Raw genomic sequence first — 19,316 nt, forward strand, 5'->3', positions numbered from 1 at the left:
CCCAAGGAAAACTTCTGGCAAATAAAATAGCCATGTATTATAAAGCTTGGAAGAAAGAAATATTTTCCTTTCTGTTTAAATTAAAACTTGTAAATACTAAGCAAAGACGCCAACATGTGGAGAATTAGTATTGAAAAGAATCAGATGTCCCAAACTTTGCCCCGTACTTAAACAACAGCAAAGAGGTCACATATTGCCATATTTGAATAACTCTAAAATCTCCTGTTACATAAAGGGATCAAATATAAATATAGTCAAGGCCCAATTATAAAACTGATTTACTGATCTGATCAAACAAATCTTCCTCAAGAAGACAGTTGTTTTCTCTGTCATCTAGGACTTAATCATATTGATCATTAATTATACAATACATCCCTGAATTAGAAGAAATTCAAAATTCTAAGAAGATTTCTAGACAGCCAATAAGATATAATATTTTAAGGTTCTAGACAAAGATGAGGTTTTAGGCCTCTCTTAGGCATGGAAACGAGCTACATAGCCTTAGGCAAGTCACTCCCGCTCAGGTGAATCAGCATCAGACTGTGAAAAATACATGTGAATTAAATAACAGAATTCATTCCATCATGCACAGATAATTTTACTGCAAGAACTGCACCAATCACAGTGTCAGGCAAGCAAATCCTGTAGCCAACTGGGGGAACTGGAGGAACAACAAGAAGAAGAGACATAAAATTAGATTCTCGGGGGAGACAAAAAATTGGACCCAGTTCAGGGGTGGGATTCTACCGGTTCTGTCCACCTCTGTAGAACCGATAGTTCTAAAGAGCAGCAGACATAGAACTGGTTCTATGTCTGCTGATGTTTTTGTCCACCCGCCTGCCCGGGCTCTTACCTGACCTTTATTTCCTGCTTTTTCAACCTCAGCTGCTTTGCGTGACACAGCTGAGGTTGAAAAACCAGGAAAAAAGGGCTTTTCCAACCACTGAGCACTTGCACACAGCACTGCTCAGCTGTCCAGGCAGCTCAGCAGGTCGTAAATTGTACTCACACGACGCAGAACAACAGAACCGGTAGTTATACCATTTGGATCCCATCCCTGACCCAGTTGTATGGCAGTTACCGTCTAACAGAAACATCTTGCAATTCAATCCTTTCATCATTCTTAAGATTCTAATCTCTAATAAGCAGAGCTCTGAAAACAAAAGTTTCTGAAGTAGCTACAGTGCTGTAACTTCATGCACAGATTGCGGATTTGTGATGTTTGTGATTTGAGTGGGAGAATGGTTACAATGCAATGTGAAATAAGCCCCTCAGTGGGGGGAGAATTACCAGAAAAAACTAGGTAAAAGAGGAGATAATAATGAAGAGTTTATTTCCTAGTGTTTCTAAGAATTGTTGTTGTTGTTGTTGTTGTTGTTATTATTATTATTTACATTTGGTCAATATTAATTTATTCCCAAAATAAACTTAAAAGAAATTATTTGCTTTCTTATCAAATGAAACATTTTTAATCACAAAAAGTATTACCTCAGTTTAATTAAGTCTTGTATATTAGACAATTCTGAAGTCAAGGAGAAATTGAGAAGCCATAAAAAAGGAATATAAATATAAAAGGAATGAAAACCAAAAAGGAAGATTTTAAGCTGCAAGCATTTGCAGATGATCTGGTTTTCATCTTAGAAGACCCTCTAGAAACAGCACCAAAATTGATAGAAAAGATAGAGACATATGGAAAGGTGGTTGGTTTGAAAATAAATAAAGATAAGACAAAGATCTTGACAAAGAATATGCTATTAAGACAAAAGGAAGAACTGGCAGACCTATTGAAAATTCAGGTCATGAATAAGATCAAGTACTTGGGGATATACTTGAAAGCAAGATGTTGTACACTAAAAGAGAATAATTATATCAAACTTAAACAGCAGATAGTACTAGATCTGTCGAAATAGGAAAATTTACAACTGTCATTAATGGGGAGAATTTCAACAATCAAGATGAATATATTACCCAGAATTTTATATTTGTTTCAAACAATTCCAATTAGGCTTGGAAAAGATTACTTTGAAGATTTAAATAAAATTGTGTTGAAATATATATGGCAAGGTAAGAAAGCGAGAACAAAGTTAAAACTTTTGCAAGATGCTAGAATTAGAGGAGGATTTGGTTTGCCTAATTGGGAGTTGTATTATCAAGCTACAAATCTGATGTGGGTTAAGGAATGGATAACACTAAGAAATACTAAATTGTTGACATTAGAAGGACATGATTTGTTGTTGGGGTGGCATGCTTTTTTATGGTATAAAGGAAGTAAAACACAGGGGTATTTTAGAAGACATTATATACGGGAGTCTCTGTGGTTAAACTGGGAGAAGATTAAAAGACAATGTTATTTGAAAATTCCAGTCTGGCTATCGACTATTGAAGCATTTTCTTATCCTATAATATACAAAAAGGAACAAACAGTTAGATATGGTGAAATATTGAATGAAAAGGGTGAACTCAAATCTATACAAAAACTAGAGGAACAAGGTATAAAGATGAATTGGTTTTTATATGCGCAAATACATTCAAGGTATGATAAAGATTCTAAAATGGAAGATTTCTATGATAAATTGACTGATTTAGATTAGATTTTGACAGGTACTGATGAAAAGGTGATTAAAACGTGTATGGATATTTATTAGAAATTAAATTAGAAGAAAAACAAGTTAAAGAAACTATGATTGCTTGGGGGAAGAATTTTGGATATGGGATTGATTTAGAGAAATGGCAAAAATTGTGGTCTCAAAATTATAAAATGACAATGTCAACAGCATATAAAGAAAATTTGTATAAGATGTTTTACAGGTGGCATTTCCCCCCAACAAGAGTGTTCAAGAATAAATCCGAAAAATGTTGGAAATGTCATCAGACACCTGGCTCATATTACCATATGTGGTGGACTTGTGCGGATGCTAAAAAATACTGGACTAAAATCCTCATGTGGTTGGAAAAAAATGACAAAAAAACATATAGACTTGAAACCAGAGATATTTTTAATGGGAATTTTACCTGAAATATATAGTAAAGACTTGAAATACCTGATTGTAAATATGTTAACAGCGGCTAGGATTGTATTTGCTAAAAACTGCAAAAATGAGAAATTACTATCACAAGAGGAAATCATTAAGAAAATATTGGAATGTGCTGAAATAAGTAGATTGACATTTGAAATTAGAGAACAAGATGATAAACAATTTTATAAAATTTGGGATCTTTTCTATCAATGGTTAGATAATAAAATACAGTAATGAAATATGTAGACTTTTAGAAAATAATAAATATATAAAGATGTACTTCTTTCTTATTATATCTACAAAATGATTTTATGATAGATTTGGGATGATAATATAAACTGTTATAAAATAAACTAAGTAAATTATGATTATCTTGTAAAACCTGAATGAATAAAAGTATAGTCAAATTATTGATTAATAATGATACTAAGGTACTTAATTTTTGATTGAAAATATGAGATTATATGCAATGTAATTGTAATTGAAGACTATGAAATGGAAGCACAAAACAATTTGTAAACCAACCGGCACACTGTATGTACACATATGGGAGATAGCTTGATGTTTTTATGTTTTGTTTGTTTATGTTTGTTTTTAAAAACCAATAAAAATTTAAAATAAAAAAATAAACGTATGAACAGAGAGCATGGACAGATGATTTCTCTTTTTTTTTTCCACAGGAAGAAAATATTCATCAATAGTTGTTGGGGTTTTTTTTCTTTTTGCAGTGACACTAATCCTGCTATTTAAAAGAATCAAGGAGTTGCAGTTTATTAGTAAGCTTAACTATGTAGTGAAGGGCAAGACATTTATATATGTTCACAATATGGTAGCCCTTCACACAAATACAGGCAGGTCTCGAATTACAACCACAAGTGGGACTAGAAATTCCATTGCTAAGTGAGGTGAGTCATGTCAAATTTCATGTCCTTTTTTGCTGTGCTATTATGGGAACCACTATAGTTGTTAAATAAACCACATGGTTGTTAAGCAAATCTAGCTTCCTCTGTTGACTTTGCTTATCAGAAGCCAGCTGGGAAAGTGACCCCAAGACCCTGCGACCATCATAAATACATGCCAGTGGTCAAGCACCCAAAATTTTACCATGTGGCCATGGGGATGCTATGACAGTTGCAAGTGGGAAAACCAGTTGTAAGTCACTTTTTTCAGTGCCATTGTAACTTTGAACTTTGGTCACTAAACAAATGGGCATAAGTCAAGGACTACCTGTATGTACAAAAATGTCATAGCACTATCAATAGCACTTGGACTTATATACTGCTTTTATAGTGCTTTACAGCCCTCTCTTAGCGGTTTACAGAGTCAGCCTATTGCCCCCAACAATCTGGGTCCTCATTTTACCCACCTCGGAAGGATGAGTCAACCTTGAGTCGACCTTGAGCCTGGGAGGATTTGAACTGCCAAATTGCAGTAGGAGTAGCTTGCAGTACTGCACTCTAACCACTGCGCCACTGAGGCTCCTTAATTCTTCACTGCTAAGAATTTCTCAACTTCTTCCAAAGACAAAGAAACTTTTTATCAAGTGGAATGAGTCCTTTAAAAATTGCAAGGCAAGTTCTCTACCACTGTTCACTAATTCCTTTCTTATTCTAAAACCACCAACTTACTTTTTTCACAGCTTCACGGATTCTTCGGCCAGACATTGTCCTGGAAAGCACACACACACACACAAAAGGAGTATCAGTTGCCATAGCCTTATAAACAGCAGTTGATTCTCAAAGAAGGTTGTTAGATTATTCTCTTTACGAAAAACTTAAAAGATAATCATTAATGTTTCTGAATAACAGAATACCAAACCAGTTTCCTGTCTGCTCTGATGCAATGAAAATCTATGGAAACTAATCAAATAGTTGTGTCATTATTCACTTGTCACATTTTTTTCTCTCTTTAAATTAGGGCTTAAACATGTATTCAGGACGGTTAATTTAAGAGGATGTTCATCAAAGGAAGTGGTGGATTGCACCTTGGGCACCTTATATTAAATCAAGGATATTGTAATGTCAATCACTGGCTTTAATTCTGCCCTGTTAATTTTATAGTACATGAGCAGAGTGTTGCCTGCTGCAGGTTCTGCAATCTATTGCCTTTCAGATATATGTGGGTTTCAGTTCCCCAAATTTTCATCTATCACACCAATTCTGGCTGGTCTTGTCTGTCTTTCTATATTTCCCACTATCTGTCCTCTAGAACAGGGGTCGGCAACCTTTTGGACCTCAGGGACCACCAAACTCATAATTTTAAATCCCGCAGACTAGAGACCCTGGGAAAATCCCCCAAAAAGTCTACAGGAAAATTCCCCACCCCATTTTCCTACCGATAGATCATCTTCAGCTTTGCTGGCTGAGGAATTCTGGGAGTTGAAATCCACAAGTCTTAAAGTTGCCAAGGTTGGAGACCCTTGCTCTAGAACAAGGCTTTCCTCCTAAATAAACCTGCTTTCTTTTTCCAAGCTAACCATAAAACACAAAGTATATGCTTGAATTATATTATCAAAGACAAAATATAAATTCATACGTAAATTCTCCTGGAAGACCCACGAAGGCTGCAGATCCAATGGTAAACATCTGGATATCAACTATCTTGGGCTGCCATGGGTAAGGTTTGGTAAGCTTAAGCAATTCAAGAGAAAAGAGGAAGATCAGTCTTTATATTAAATAATATCATCAACAATAAAACCACATTTACACTACTTTGTCACTCAAAGGATTTGTGAAAAATTAGAAGTGGTTGAGCAAAGTGAGCCCATGGAACTCTCAAACCAACCCCTAGAATTGATTCCTCACTGTTTTTCACCGGTACCCTTTAGAAATATGATACACAAATTGTTTGATAGATTGACTGCTTAGAGAAGACTGTACAGCAAGGGTCTTCAAACTTGACAGCTTTAAGACTTGTGGACTTCAACTCCCAGAATTCCTGAGCTAACATGACCAGAGGAGGAATTCTGGGAGTTGAAGTTCACAAGTCTTAAACTTGCCAAGTTTGAAGATCCCTGTTGTAAAGCATTGTGAAGCAGTATATAAGTCTAAGTGCTATTGCTGAATGAACGAATGAATGAATGAATGAATGAATGAATGAATCCTGTTTTTGGCTTAACCTCAGGTAAAGGCAAATTGCTGGAAATGTCATATTTTAACTGAGAGATTCAAGGATGAGGTATAGATTGCAGTGGCCTAGAAATGATTGCATTAATGAATCATTGAAAACTAGCCAAAACTATCCTGGCCATAACTGCCACTTGCCACTCAAAGAGGTCCAAATAATTGTGCACCTGTTCACAGCAATGCCTCCATCCAAGGCTAAATATGGAACTATCTAAAGGACTATGAACCAGAAGTAGTCCCATCACTTCTCTGACATAGGGAAACCTGGTGACACAGTGATTAGAATGCAGTATTGCAGGCAAACTCTGCCCACAGCCTAGAGTTCAATCCTGACAAGGCTCGGTTTTCAAGGTTGACTCAGCTTTCCATCCTTCCAAAGTCAGTAAAATGAGGATCCAGATTGTTGGGAACAATATGTTGACATTGTAAACCATTCAGAGAATGCTGTAAAGCATTATGGAATGGTATATAACTCTAAGTGCTATTGCTGTTAGTATAGTCTGGAATGGAGATATAACAGGTGGATATCATCAATGCATTCCTGATAGTCCACCGGGAACTAAGAGATTACCTTTCTTCTTCCTTTACATACTGATCAGTAGGTACGGTATATCTAAATGAGACACTAAATTTGTGTGAGTTATCTCACATCAAGTTCTCAAAAATTGTAGTTAAAGTTCAGCAATTTTGGCAACCCCAAACATTTTTCTTTACACTGTGTACTTTTTTCCCATATAGCTGGGTTACCTACAATGGATTTGTGTTCCATTCCATCCTTCCCCCTACCATATTGGTTTGGTCTTTGATGGTAAAATCAAATAAATTTAAAAATTCCCTAAGGATAACAACAATTTCCCACCAGGACTTGAAGATAAAGATGAAAGACAAAAATGGGATTGGCATCAGATTTCCAATCCCCTGCAATGGTTTGCTATGTGCCTCCCATAATATGTCTCTCTGGCCATCACTACATCAGTCTTTTCCTACTATCCAGCCTTCAGATCAAGCTACCTCCTATCCCTGCCATCTGGCCTACAGCTATTCCTGTTTAATGAGCCATGCCTCAGGTTCTCTGACTTCCTTCCCTTTCAAGTTCCCTGGTGCCCAGAATCCTCACCTCAAAAAAAAAAAAAGGTTGGTGGGGGGGAAATGTGGCATAAAGTGTATCATCAAAGTGAACCTATTAAATAGTAGGGCATATTGCAGCCTTTTTATGATCTTTCCCAAAACAATACATCCAAGCAAGGGCTGCACTTCTTGCTGCTGCTGTATAATGAATATAATCTGTGAGGCAATAATTAGTTTAAACCCAAGAGGCCCGCAATAACCTCAGAAAGACAAGCAGCAAGGGAAAGCTCTTAATAGCCTTAATTGAACTTCTGGGCATTCAGCCAAGAGCATTTCACACCTCATGAAAATGTTGCAAGCTAGATAAACAATCTATTCAGTGCTTGCGAGGGAGGGCCATTGAGAAAACATAGCCTCCAAGGGGATTAATTCCCAAATAATAAGAATCATGTAACTCACCAGAAACACCACTAAGACTCCAAGATCCCTCTCACTGTCATTGCTATTAAGCCTGGTTTCACGCAATCTTTTATTTAAGTATTAAATGCACAAAATAATAAACAACTTTTTGGTATATATCTTTTTTTTTAAGATAATTAAGGCAAAGAAGCAACATCGAGTTGGCCACACCCACCCAGAGAGCTCCTTGCTAAAAAAATTGAAGCCCACCCCTGGTTTAAATAATGAGTTTGCTTCTCCTAGTAAGACTTAATGGTTCATACCTCTCCTATAGGAAGTAGAATAGGCTTAGGTTTGTGGCATTCTATCGATTCATTGGATGGACGAACAAGGAAAGCATCACGGATAAAATCCCAGAATGGGTCGCCTTCAGTTGTGCCTGTTCAAAAAAGTATGTAATAGTAGAACGTTTCCCATCATGTTAAAATACGTTATTGAATGAATATGAAATATTTAATAACATCTATTTGCATTAAAACAAATGCCATTAAAGAAGAACCAGTTTGGTGCAGGAGTTTTAAAAAAAAGGAAGCTGGGAAATTGTGAGTTATAGACCTCCATAGGATGAGTTGGGCCAGTCATCTCTCTCATCCCTAGGAAGAAGAAGATGGGAAACCACTTCTGAAAATGTTGGTTTAGAAAAAACCCACAGGAATTTGTCCAGGTAGTTGCCAGGAACCAAGACTACCATAAAAGTACATATTTTGTGTGCTTTTATTTTGTTATGACAAAAAAAAGACAGTGTAATTTATACAACCTATAATTGTCAAGAGGCATTTAACAGATTTCTAGTTTCAGTACTTTTGCCTTTTAATAAACAAACACGAAACTCGTCTAAAAACATTTACAAGTATAAATCATTTTTGGTTGATGGTGAGGACTGATTGCAAAGTTAAGGATGCCTGATATTTACAGCAATCTATTATGTTTAAGAAGTTGCAGATGTGAGAAAGATTATGAGAGCCTAGGAAAGGAACAAAACAAGGGAATAGATTTCTGATCAACATAAAATGTGCAAGATAGATGGTAGTTTATCTCATAAATAGTAAACTAGCCCAGATAGCAAGAAATCTGGGGAAAAGTGCTATAGATCATTCAAAAATTCTTAATAACCTCCTTATGAACAAGGATTGGAAATTTCTCTTTTAATTTCCAAGAATTTTTAATGATGCCCAGATTAGCATTAAATATGCTTCATTGTAACCTGTATAAGTTTTGCTATCTTGATCTTACCTAGCTCAATAGGGCTTGGCCTGATGATTAATTAATGAAATAGTCAAGTAACTAAGTAAACAATGCAGAAATACGGTGTAGGCAGTAATAACATTCAGATAACTTTGTTTTCAATAACTTTGCTGGTATGCCAAACCCATGGGCTACTGTACCATTTTATAAGAATGGACCACTTTTAATATTATGTGTTAATTACATCTTTAAACCATATATTCACAGATTATTTTATCTCATTTCATTTCATTTTGTTGATGACATTATTACCTTGTGTCCTTTGCGCAGTGGTGATAGAAAGCTTGGAAACTAACTACCCTACTGAACAGTGTGTTATTGCCTGGTGAAACTAGAGAAAGAAAGCAGCAGGTCTTGTCCTACCAGGAAGTAAATTGGATAGTGCTACTGATATGTTGGGAATAGTGGTGGGATTCAAATTTTTTTACTACCTGTTCTGTGGGTGTGGCTTGGTGGGCATGGCAGGGGAAGGATACTGTGAAATCTCTATTCCCTCCCCACCCCATTAACCTATTTTCCAGCTCCGTTCTCCTGTGCAGGGCAACAAAAGAAGACCCAACCGATCAGCTGGGACTCGGGAGGCAAAGAATAGTTGGAGACAGGGCCAGTCAGAGGTAGTATTTGCTGGTTCTCTGAATTACTAAAAAATTTCCCTAGCAGTTTTCCAGAACTGGTCAGAACCCGCTGAATACTACTTCTGGTTAGGAAGTACCCCTTCTGAGCCTATCTTTGCCCGCAATGCCCTCTCTTATCTGACTTTTCCCCAAGCAGCATCTATTTGCCCTGTATCACAAGGTCTTTCCCACATACAAAAGTCCATGATGTAGAAATTTCAAGAACACAACGATTTTAAATATTTGAATACAAGTTCATAATTTTTTCAAAATCTATTGCTTCATATTTCAGAGTCAAGGCAGAATACAAACTTTTTTTAAAAAAAAGATTTACCTTTATTTTTGATCAACTCATGGTATACCTAATGCTCTTATTTTCCCCACAATAACAAACTTGTGAGATCCATTGAGAGTGTAACTGGTCCAAAGTCAACCTTGGTTTTGGGAGGACTACAACTCATAGTCTCCTCATTTCTACCCAGCATTGTAGCCACTCTGCCAAGCTGTCTCTCCAAATTTGTCTTCCAGTCTCAGATGTTCTGTACTGCAGATCATGGGGGTGGAGAATTTGAGAATCTGCAGTCCCATCACATATGTAGACTAGTAGCTTGTTGTGTAACAGAAAGAGTAATAGTAATAAATAAAATCTGTCGATATTTCTTTCTACTTGCCTTGAGTAAAATTCAACATTCCTGGTCCATCCATGGTACCTGCAGCAAAGCTGTATCCCAACGCTGGTTTACATGTTTTACCCTTTGAAAAAACAATGTAAAGGAGTTAAGGTCTGCATTGTAAATACTTCTATATTGTTACCATCTGCCTGGAACATCATCTCCATGGAGGTTACACTACCGTGTGTGTAGAGTTAAGCTGAACAGTGACGTTACTCATGTCCACCCATCTATGAACTGAACTGATGGGACCATCAATCTCTTTTGAAGCCTTCGTATATATTTCCTGAAATACAAATGAAAACCAATCATCACTCAAATCTGGTGATAATTTTATTACCATATTTGAGTACATATATATTGTTCAAGTGTGGATCTGCATGTGTGAATATGTGGTAGGGAAGTTCTGGACTTCAGCAGTTAACCCAATGAAATCATGAGTCTCGAGCCAAATTTCCAAGACTTCAAAAGGATTTATTGGGAGTTAACATGGTGTAATCTAGGTGTAACTGACTCTGAGACACATAATTCATTGTCACCCTTGACCCTGGTTTTCCCCCACCCCCTGGGTATATCATAATTCATATTCTCCAATGAGACACGTCCATAGCCAAGAGTCATCAATCGTGTTCACCGGTTAGATATTTGCGCAGCAGAAACTTCAGTCACCAAGTTACTCTCTCTGAAAAACTATGTATGGAATGCACTTTCAATTTCCAAGCTGCCGCACTGCTCTTTCAAACCCCTTTGCCCCTTCCCTTTCTGTTGGCAACTCTAAAGAGACCCTAGAAATATTTTATGAGTTGACACTGCAACTCCCAGGGACCCTCATCATTAGACATGCAGGCAGAAGCTACTATGATTCGCAGTTCAACAGCAGGCATCATTTCGTCAACAAATCTAGCAGGCAGAAGGGACATGAAATCCTGAGGTAGAAATAGCCGCAGCCAAGGTCTTACCCTGACAGAAGGGTAAAACTCTTCATCACAGGAAAAGTATTTCGTTTTTCCACACTATATCTCATACACCCATGGTTTCTTACTAGTTAGGAAGTAAGAACTTTAAGCAGATAAGATAAGGTTAGAAAAAAGCTATGACATGTGTCAACTTCCTCCTACCCCCAATGGGTAGTTTAATTGGAGGTATGGGAGTTGAAGAAGAAACAGAAGAATAGTCTGCACCCATCCTGAATCTTACATTTGAACAAAATTGAGATCTAAAGCTTCATAGGAAAAGGAGGCAAAGTTAATGCGGAGGCCTAAAGACAGTATCTGTCAGGTGCCATACTGCAATGAAACTTTACATTGAACATGACATTATCTATCTATCTATCTATCTATCTATCTATCTATCTATCTATCTATCTATCTATCATCTATGTATGTATCTATCTATCTATCTATCTATCTATCTATATCTTTGCATATCTGTATACATTGTATCATTGCTAAACAAAGTTTTTTTAATGGAAAAATATTCTAGTTAAAAGGAAATTTGGCATATTATTAGAAAAGTGACAACCTCTATCATCTACATTTTCCTGGAATGTTAAGATTCTAGCATCTATATTTTCCTAGAATGCTTTCCTAGAAAATATAGAAGCTAGATGCTAGTACTTATAACATCTATATTTTCCTAAAATGTTACAATTTTAAACATACCTTTGCATTTGAGTAGATGCGTCTCCCAATTATTTGTGTGCTCTGAAACATGTCTGCCCCAGGACCTGTAGCAATGCACACCTTAGCCTAAATTGGATTTCAAAACAAAAAAATTAGAAGGGAAAAGATATGTGGTTGACCAGCCTTTATCTTTGCATCTACTTAACTTCCCTTTTACCTTTCTTTCCTCAATTCTAAATTCCGATTATAAACCCCTTTCAATTTCCCTTTAACTTGCCGCTAATCAGGCAGCAAATCATAGCCAGTTATGTGTAATGGTTAAGGCACTAAGGTCAGACACCCACGAGTTCTAGTTCTGATTTAGGCATAAAGCCATTTGGTCCAGCCACTTTCTCTTAGCCCTAGGAAAGAAGGCAATGGCAAACGTCTTCTGAAATATTTTCCAAAAAAAGTGCAGGGCTTGTCCAGCCACTGTATGAGAATTAACGTAATTGAACAGAAGCAAAATAAAATCAGTGAGTCTTGCCTTGGTTTGGATTTCCCCATGCTTTGGCTTGGATTGCGCCTTGTAAACTCTGAACTTTTCTTACCTCGTGAACCTTCTTGTATTGTGGATTTAATTTTACTTGGTGAGTTTATTTTAACTGGAAAAATTTCAAGTGCTTTGTGGACTTATTGGCCATTGCTCTATGGACTACCATGGGTCTGCTTGTGGATGGACGTTATTGGGACAGTTTTGAGCTTTTGATAAAGGAAGTTGCTGGGGAATATAAACCTCTCTCACACACTCCTCAGGGGTGTGTGTGTATGTGCATGTGAGAAAGAGAGAGGGGGGGGAGAGGGAGAGGAAGAGAGAGAGAATATTATTGAAACTGAATTTGGAGAATGAATATATGAAGCATTGTATCATTCAGCGGGCAAAGAGTTTTGGATATAGTATAATGAACAGAGGGGAAAATATGGGCAAAGGGTTTAAAATTTCTATTAAATTATAATTGAAAAGAAAAAATTTATAAGATGATGTACTGTCGGTATGTAAATTGTCAGATAAATTGTCAAGAATGTGTGAAGGTAACTTCGAATGAATGTTGGAAATGTAAATGTAAAGAAAGAACTTTTTACCATTTATGGTGGATTTGTGATAAAGCAAAGGGATATTGGAGCAGGATTCACATCTTAATACAGTAGATTCTTAGAGTGAATATAAAGATAAAACCAGATATTTTTCTCTTGGGATTAATGGAGAAAGCTTGAAAAAAAATGGAACTCTTATGCCGCAAAAGCTGTGGAGTTAGCAGAGATGGCTAAACTGACCTGCTTTGATTAAAGAAAAAAATACAATCAGCTTCGTTTCTGCTTGGAAACTGCTTTTGAATTTTGTGCTTGAGATGGGGAAAAATGAAACGCTTTTCGCTTCTCATCCAAGAAGCTTCTTCAGCTCTGACTGGATGGCAGGGAATGAAAGAATTTATACTCCGGGTGGTCTTAACAACTTGCTAAAATAATGCAAATGACCCGCTGTCTGTAAGGGGGTTTTATATCCCTTACAGACAGCTGGTTATTTGCATTCTTTTAGCAAGTTGTTGAGACTACCTGGAGGTCTGTCTGTGTCCATCAGGGTCACCTGAGTGATGCAAATGGGCATGGAGCCTTCTTGGAACTGTTGAAATGACTGTGTGGTAGACTGGAGATAGATGATGCTGTATCCTTCCGCCTCTGTTGAGAGAAGGCTGTTCGGTTTTGACATAGATGGCCTCCTTGACCCTTCTTTCAAATCAGCGGTTCTCTCTCTCCAAATTATGGACTTGAATGAATACATACTATTACCCAACAGTCAGCAGGTTATGATGTAACCAAAGGCACAATGGAATGATTATTTGTAATTATCAATGGGAACTTAGACCGTCTTGAGCATTTTGAAGAGTAATCTATAAGGCAGGTTATCCTGAAACTTTGCTCTCTTTGAAAGACAATCTTACTAGAGTTGAATTTATGAAATTCTGGCTATTTTCCTCCTTAGTACCTTTGGTGTATATAAGAAGGAGGTATATGAAGCCCCTATAATTTCAAACACGAAATGCACAAACTTTTGATCCAGATCTAATACTTACCCCACCTATAAGGCAGTAATTCCCCATGTTTTCACAGGACTCCCCAGTGTCGATGCAGTGTGGGCCCCTTGTATTTGGAGACACATCGCCCAAGTTAGAAGAAGTAAAAGCTGCCACAAAGGGGCCCTGAAAGAGGAAGAAAGTCACATTGGTGACTCCCGTTGTCCCCACAACATTTATAACTCAGAATCTTAGGCATTTGAGGGAGGTGAGAGTGTTATGTCCCTGGAACTTGCCAAAGTCCCCACCCAGGTCCGTTCATGCTGCGGGGGCGTTTGCTGCCCCTCATTGGCTGGCCTCCCTCGACGGCCGGCTATAAAAGCCAGCTGCAGGGTCCGGCCAGCCGCTGATCGCTGTGAGCCTGCTCCAGGCAGGGCTAACACGTTCAGTCCTTTATTGTTACAATAAAGTCTTGTTGCATCCTAGCCCTGGTCTAGCCTCTCATTGCTCAACTATAACACTGGCGACGAGGATGGGATGGCTACCAGAGGCAATTCGTAACAGCTGAAATCACTAAAACTGCTGAGCCGCAGCCGCGCCGCCGGAGAGCTCGGTCAGCAAGAGCGAAAGTAATAAGCGTCTGTAGCCGCTTGTTAGCAAGCTACAGGGGAAAGTGAAGCGCTGCGAGCCGCAGCCGCTCAACACAAAAAGAGCGCGAAATTCAAACGGCTGTCGTTTGGATTTCTTGCCGAATACAGCGGTGCTGTTATTCCGAGTCACTGACACTTACGCAGGCGCGAAATTCAAAGCGCTATCAGAGGCGGCAAGCCATCACCGCCTACGCTCTCCAGGAGCGCGAAATTCAAAACGCTGCCAACAGCCGTTGCAGCTTAGCCACAATTGTAGCCCAGAGAGAGAGCAGAGAGGTTCTGTGGAGCCTCTCCAGAGCTGTAGTCACTAGCCTGACAAGAGCACAAAGTGCCATTTTGTTGTCCCAGAGAGATTTCTCAACAGCATAACGCGCAGGAGTCCTCATCATGAACTCCAACCCAGCCTTCCCACCGTTCAAGCCGGAAGAAGAAAAGTGGGAGTCATACAAGAATCGTTTTAACCACTACATCGACGCTATCGGTCTGGCTGATGCTGGGGAGCACAGAAAAAAGTCATTCTTCCTCAGTTATTGCGGAGCCATCGTTTTTGATACCGCCACAGCACTCGTCGCTCCACGTGAGTTAAAGAATGTCCCCTGGGCAGAATTGCTAGAGATTCTCACCAATCATTACTCCCCCAGACCATCACAAATCGCGAGGCGTTTCACCTTCCGGATGAGGAAGCAAGCGGAAAAAGAAACCATCAACCAATATATGGCCGCCTTGAGGACTGCAGCCCTCCACTGCGGGTTCGGGAACTATCTAGATGACATGCTCCTCGACCAGCTCGTCTGCGGGGTCAAAGACCTTCACCTCCAAAGGCGACTACTCGCCAGGAAGGACCTCAACCTATCCCAGGCCGTCGAGGAAGCCTTGGCAGCAGAGCTGGCAACCCAGTCAGCCACTGAAATTCAAGGTCCCGTTCCCAAACAAAGCTGCGCCACTGTTCATTCAGAAGAGATAGTCAACGAGGACGACCCTAACGATCAAACAGACATCCACCGCCTCACCCATGCCAAACAACCACAGGCAGGAGCCAGGCAAGAAACCAACAGCGCACCCAAACACATCATCCTGTGCCTATCCTGTGGCGGACCTCACTCCAGAGCTACGTGCAAATTCAAGGGTGCCATCTGTAACCATTGCCACAAAAAAGGCCACATCGCTAGAGTCTGCCAGGCCGCGCACAACTCAGCACAAAAGGTTCCTTCCTTTTCCCATTCTGGGCCCCAAAGGCAAGTACTAAATTGTCACACTTGCTACCATGCTAACCACACCTGTCACTCTATTAGTAAAATAACACTCTCCATTTTATTAGAAGGTAAACCTTGTCGTATGGAGGTTGACACGGGGTCAGCGCTCTCAATCATCTCTTGGAGCACCCTCAAGAAAATCCAGCCCAGACTATCCAGAAACCAGCTCCAGAAGTGCCAGATCTCCTTGAGGGATTATCAGGGAAAAGACATTCCAGTACTCGGCAAAGGCAAGTTCCTTGTTAATTTTAAAGCTTTCAAAGGCCACCTGCCTCTAGTGGTAGTTAACGGCAACCTCCCCAGTCTTCTAGGGCTTGATTGGTTCCCCTACCTCGGCCTAGGGTTAACAGGAGTCCATGCTGTCTCAGCTTCTGACACTGACTCCTTATTCACTGACTACTCAGACGTATTCAGCAATGAGTTAGGGTGTTATAATGGTACCCCCATCTCGTTTGCAGTTGACCCCCAAGCGGTTCCAGTCCGGCTGAAACCGCGTAGAGTCCCATTCGCCATTCGGCCTAAACTGGACGCAGAGCTCGATAAATTATTAAAGCAAGGGGTCATTGAGCCGACAGACTTCGCCAAATGGGAGACGCCAATTGTCACACCCCTTAAAAAGGATGGCAGCCTGAGAATTTGTTCAGATTACAAAACAACAATCAACCGCTTTCTACGTTAGCGCGTACCCAGTCCCGGTCATTCAACATTTATTGCATACCTTTGAGCCTGGCAACATTTTTGCCAAATTGGACATGTCACAAGCGTATCAACAGTTCCCTGTTGACATCCAAACAGCCGAACTGCAGACCATTGTGACCCACAGGGGTGCCTTCCGGTGCAAGCGTCTCCAGTTTGGCGTAAGTGTTGCCCCGGGCATCTTCCAATCCCTCATGGAGCGTATACTACAGGGCCTCCCTGGCATAGTACCCTACTTCGACGACATATTGGTCTCGGCCAGGGACAGACCCCAACTCTTCCAGAGAGTCAGAGCAGTGTTAGACAGGTTCAGACAGCATGGCCTCAAATTAAAAAAGGAGAAATGTGCCATTGCCACTAGACAGGTGGACTTTCTGGGCTATAGAATTGACGCCTCAGGCATTCACCCCCTAGAGTCCAAGGTCAAGGCAATTCATGAGGCACCCACGCCAACCACTAAAGCCGAGCTACAAGCCTTTTTGGGATTATTGAACTTTTATGCATCATTTCTACCTCACAAAGCATCAGTAGCAGAGCCTTTACACAGGCTCTTAGATAAAAAGCACCTTGGCACTGGGGACACAAGGAAGACACCGCTTCGCGCAGTCAAATCACTGCTCACATCTGGCGCGGTCCTTATTCAATTTGACCCACACCTTCCACTGGTACTAGCCACGGATGCATCCCCTTTGGGATTGGCGCCGTATTAAGCCATAGACTACCCAACGGCTCCGAGGCACCAATCGCCTTCTTTTCCAGAACGCTCTCAGCGACAGAGCGTAACTATAGTCAGATCGACAAGGAGGCTTTAGCCGCAGTGGCGCGGTTAAGAAATTTCATGAATTCCTGTTTGGCCACAACTTTGAGCTAATCACGGACCACAAGCCTCTCCTGGGTCTTCTTTCCGGAGACAAACAGACTCCCCAAGTGTTGTCTCCCAGAATGACGAGGTGGACCTTGTTCCTGGTGGCTTATTCGTACAAGCTCATCCACCGCCCAGGAAAAACATTAAGCCACGCAGACGCCCTCAGCCGCTGCCCCCTGCCAGCTCCAGCGGAAGACCCGGCCCCAGTCCATGCCATCTTCGATGTCACCGAGCTCGACCTTCCTGTCACCGCCCTTGACATCGCCACCAAATCCAAGACGGACAAAACCATCGCCCAGGTACTGGACTGGGTGAGGAGGGGGTGGCCGGGCTCTAACCTCGCAGCCGAATTCACACCTTTTAAGACCCGTCAACAGGAGCTGTCTAGCATACAGGGCTGTCTGTTGTGGGGCACCCGGGTTGTTATTCCAGCCTCACTTCGCACACCAGTCTTAGAGGCACTACACGAGGGCCACCCGGGCATCGTCCGGATGAAGGCGTTGGCACGGAGCTACGTCTGGTGGCCTGGCTTGAACGATGACATCGTCAAGTGGGTAAGCTCATGCCAACCCTGCCAGGAATCCAGACCATCCCCTCCAGTCACCACCCCCACAAAGTGGGAGAGCGCCAACGTGCCTTGGTCAAGGCTACACATTGACTTAGCGGGTCCAATACACGGCAAAACCTTCTTGGTGGTCGTAGATTCATACTCTAAATGGATCGATGTGGCCCAACTATCCACGACCACCACGCTAGCAGTTACCAAGGCTCTAACTCGCCTATTCATAACACACGGGCTACCAGATACCATAGTTTCGGATAACGGCCCCCAGTTTGCCTCAACAGAATTTAGCCGTTTTGCCACAAATCTTGGCATCCGACATATCTTCATGGCTCCCTTCCATCCTGCCAGCAACGGACTGGCGGAGAGAGCCGTTAGATCCACAAAAGAAGCGTTAGCCAGATTCAGCAAAGAAGATTGGCATCACAGACTCTCCCGTTTCTTGCTAAGCCAACACTCGACCCCTTGCATGGTCACCAACAAATCCCCTGCTGAACTTCTGATGGGTAGACGCCTAAGAACTGTGTTGGATAGGCTCCACCCTCACTATTGCCCTGACACCCCTCTCGCTTCAATGACGGGGGTCAGAGATTTTGTCTTGCAGGAACATGTATTTGCAAGGAACTATGCCGGAGACCCACTGTGGATTCCAGGAGTGATAGTAGCCATCACCGGTCCCCGGTCGTACCGAGTCCAGCTGGAAGACGGCCGCATCTGGAGAAGACACCTGGACCAGATAAGGAAGCGACAGGGTACCTTCGCCAGTGTCGGATCGTGGGCTCAGGTCGACCCCCAGGTGCCACACCAAGCTCCCATCGAAGACCATGCCAGAATCTCTTCACCACCACCGCCCGGACCAGGGGAGCAGGCAGTAGACCGGGACTGCCCGATGGGTCCGCCACCAGAACCAGTAGACGGGGCCTCGACATCACCAACCAGAAGTACTACACCGGTGCCTGTGCAACCCTCAGGGCAAGGCTGCACCCCATCACCAACCCCACCGGGTGCCTTGAACTCTGAGACACTTGGTAACTCACTGGAGTTACGACGCTCGGGGCGCCAGCACAGACTGCCCGCTTATTTAAGTGACTATGCGTGTTTGCATCTGGGGGGAAGGGGTGTTATGTCCCTGGAACTTGCCAAAGTCCCCACCCAGGTCCGTTCATGCTGCGGGGGCGTTTGCTGCCCCTCATTGGCTGGCCTCCCTCGACGGCCGGCTATAAAAGCCAGCTGCAGGGTCCGGCCAGCCGCTGATCGCTGTGAGCCTGCTCCAGGCAGGGCTAACACGTTCAGTCCTTTATTGTTACAATAAAGTCTTGTTGCATCCTAGCCCTGGTCTAGCCTCTCATTGCTCAACTATAACAGAGAGTATTAAAATTGCAAGATGGCAAGGTGAAAAGAAAGACGCCTTATTCTTT

At 41.3% G+C, this 19,316-nt stretch overlaps 1 protein-coding gene across 4 annotated transcripts in view; it reads right to left on the reverse strand.

Moving 5' to 3' along the window:
• Positions 1-19,316, reverse strand: part of ASAH2 (N-acylsphingosine amidohydrolase 2) — a 53,039-nt gene that overhangs the window by 7,258 nt on the left and 26,465 nt on the right. For all 4 annotated transcript variants that reach the window (XM_087932395.1, XM_087932394.1, XM_087932397.1 and 1 more), the window contains 7 exons: positions 13,933-14,058; positions 11,861-11,947; positions 10,381-10,485; positions 10,200-10,281; positions 7,933-8,048; positions 5,553-5,647; positions 4,646-4,685 (listed from right to left, as the gene is read on the reverse strand). In XM_087932395.1, the coding sequence (XP_087788521.1) occupies positions 4,646-4,685; positions 5,553-5,647; positions 7,933-8,048; positions 10,200-10,281; positions 10,381-10,485; positions 11,861-11,947; positions 13,933-14,058 (651 nt within the window). The remainder of the gene's footprint in view (positions 1-4,645; positions 4,686-5,552; positions 5,648-7,932; positions 8,049-10,199; positions 10,282-10,380; positions 10,486-11,860; positions 11,948-13,932; positions 14,059-19,316) is intronic.

This window comes from Pseudonaja textilis, chromosome 4 (genome assembly GCF_049901715.1).
Source record: "Pseudonaja textilis isolate UNSWEBS1 chromosome 4, rPseTex1.2, whole genome shotgun sequence".
NCBI lineage: Eukaryota > Metazoa > Chordata > Lepidosauria > Squamata > Elapidae > Pseudonaja > Pseudonaja textilis.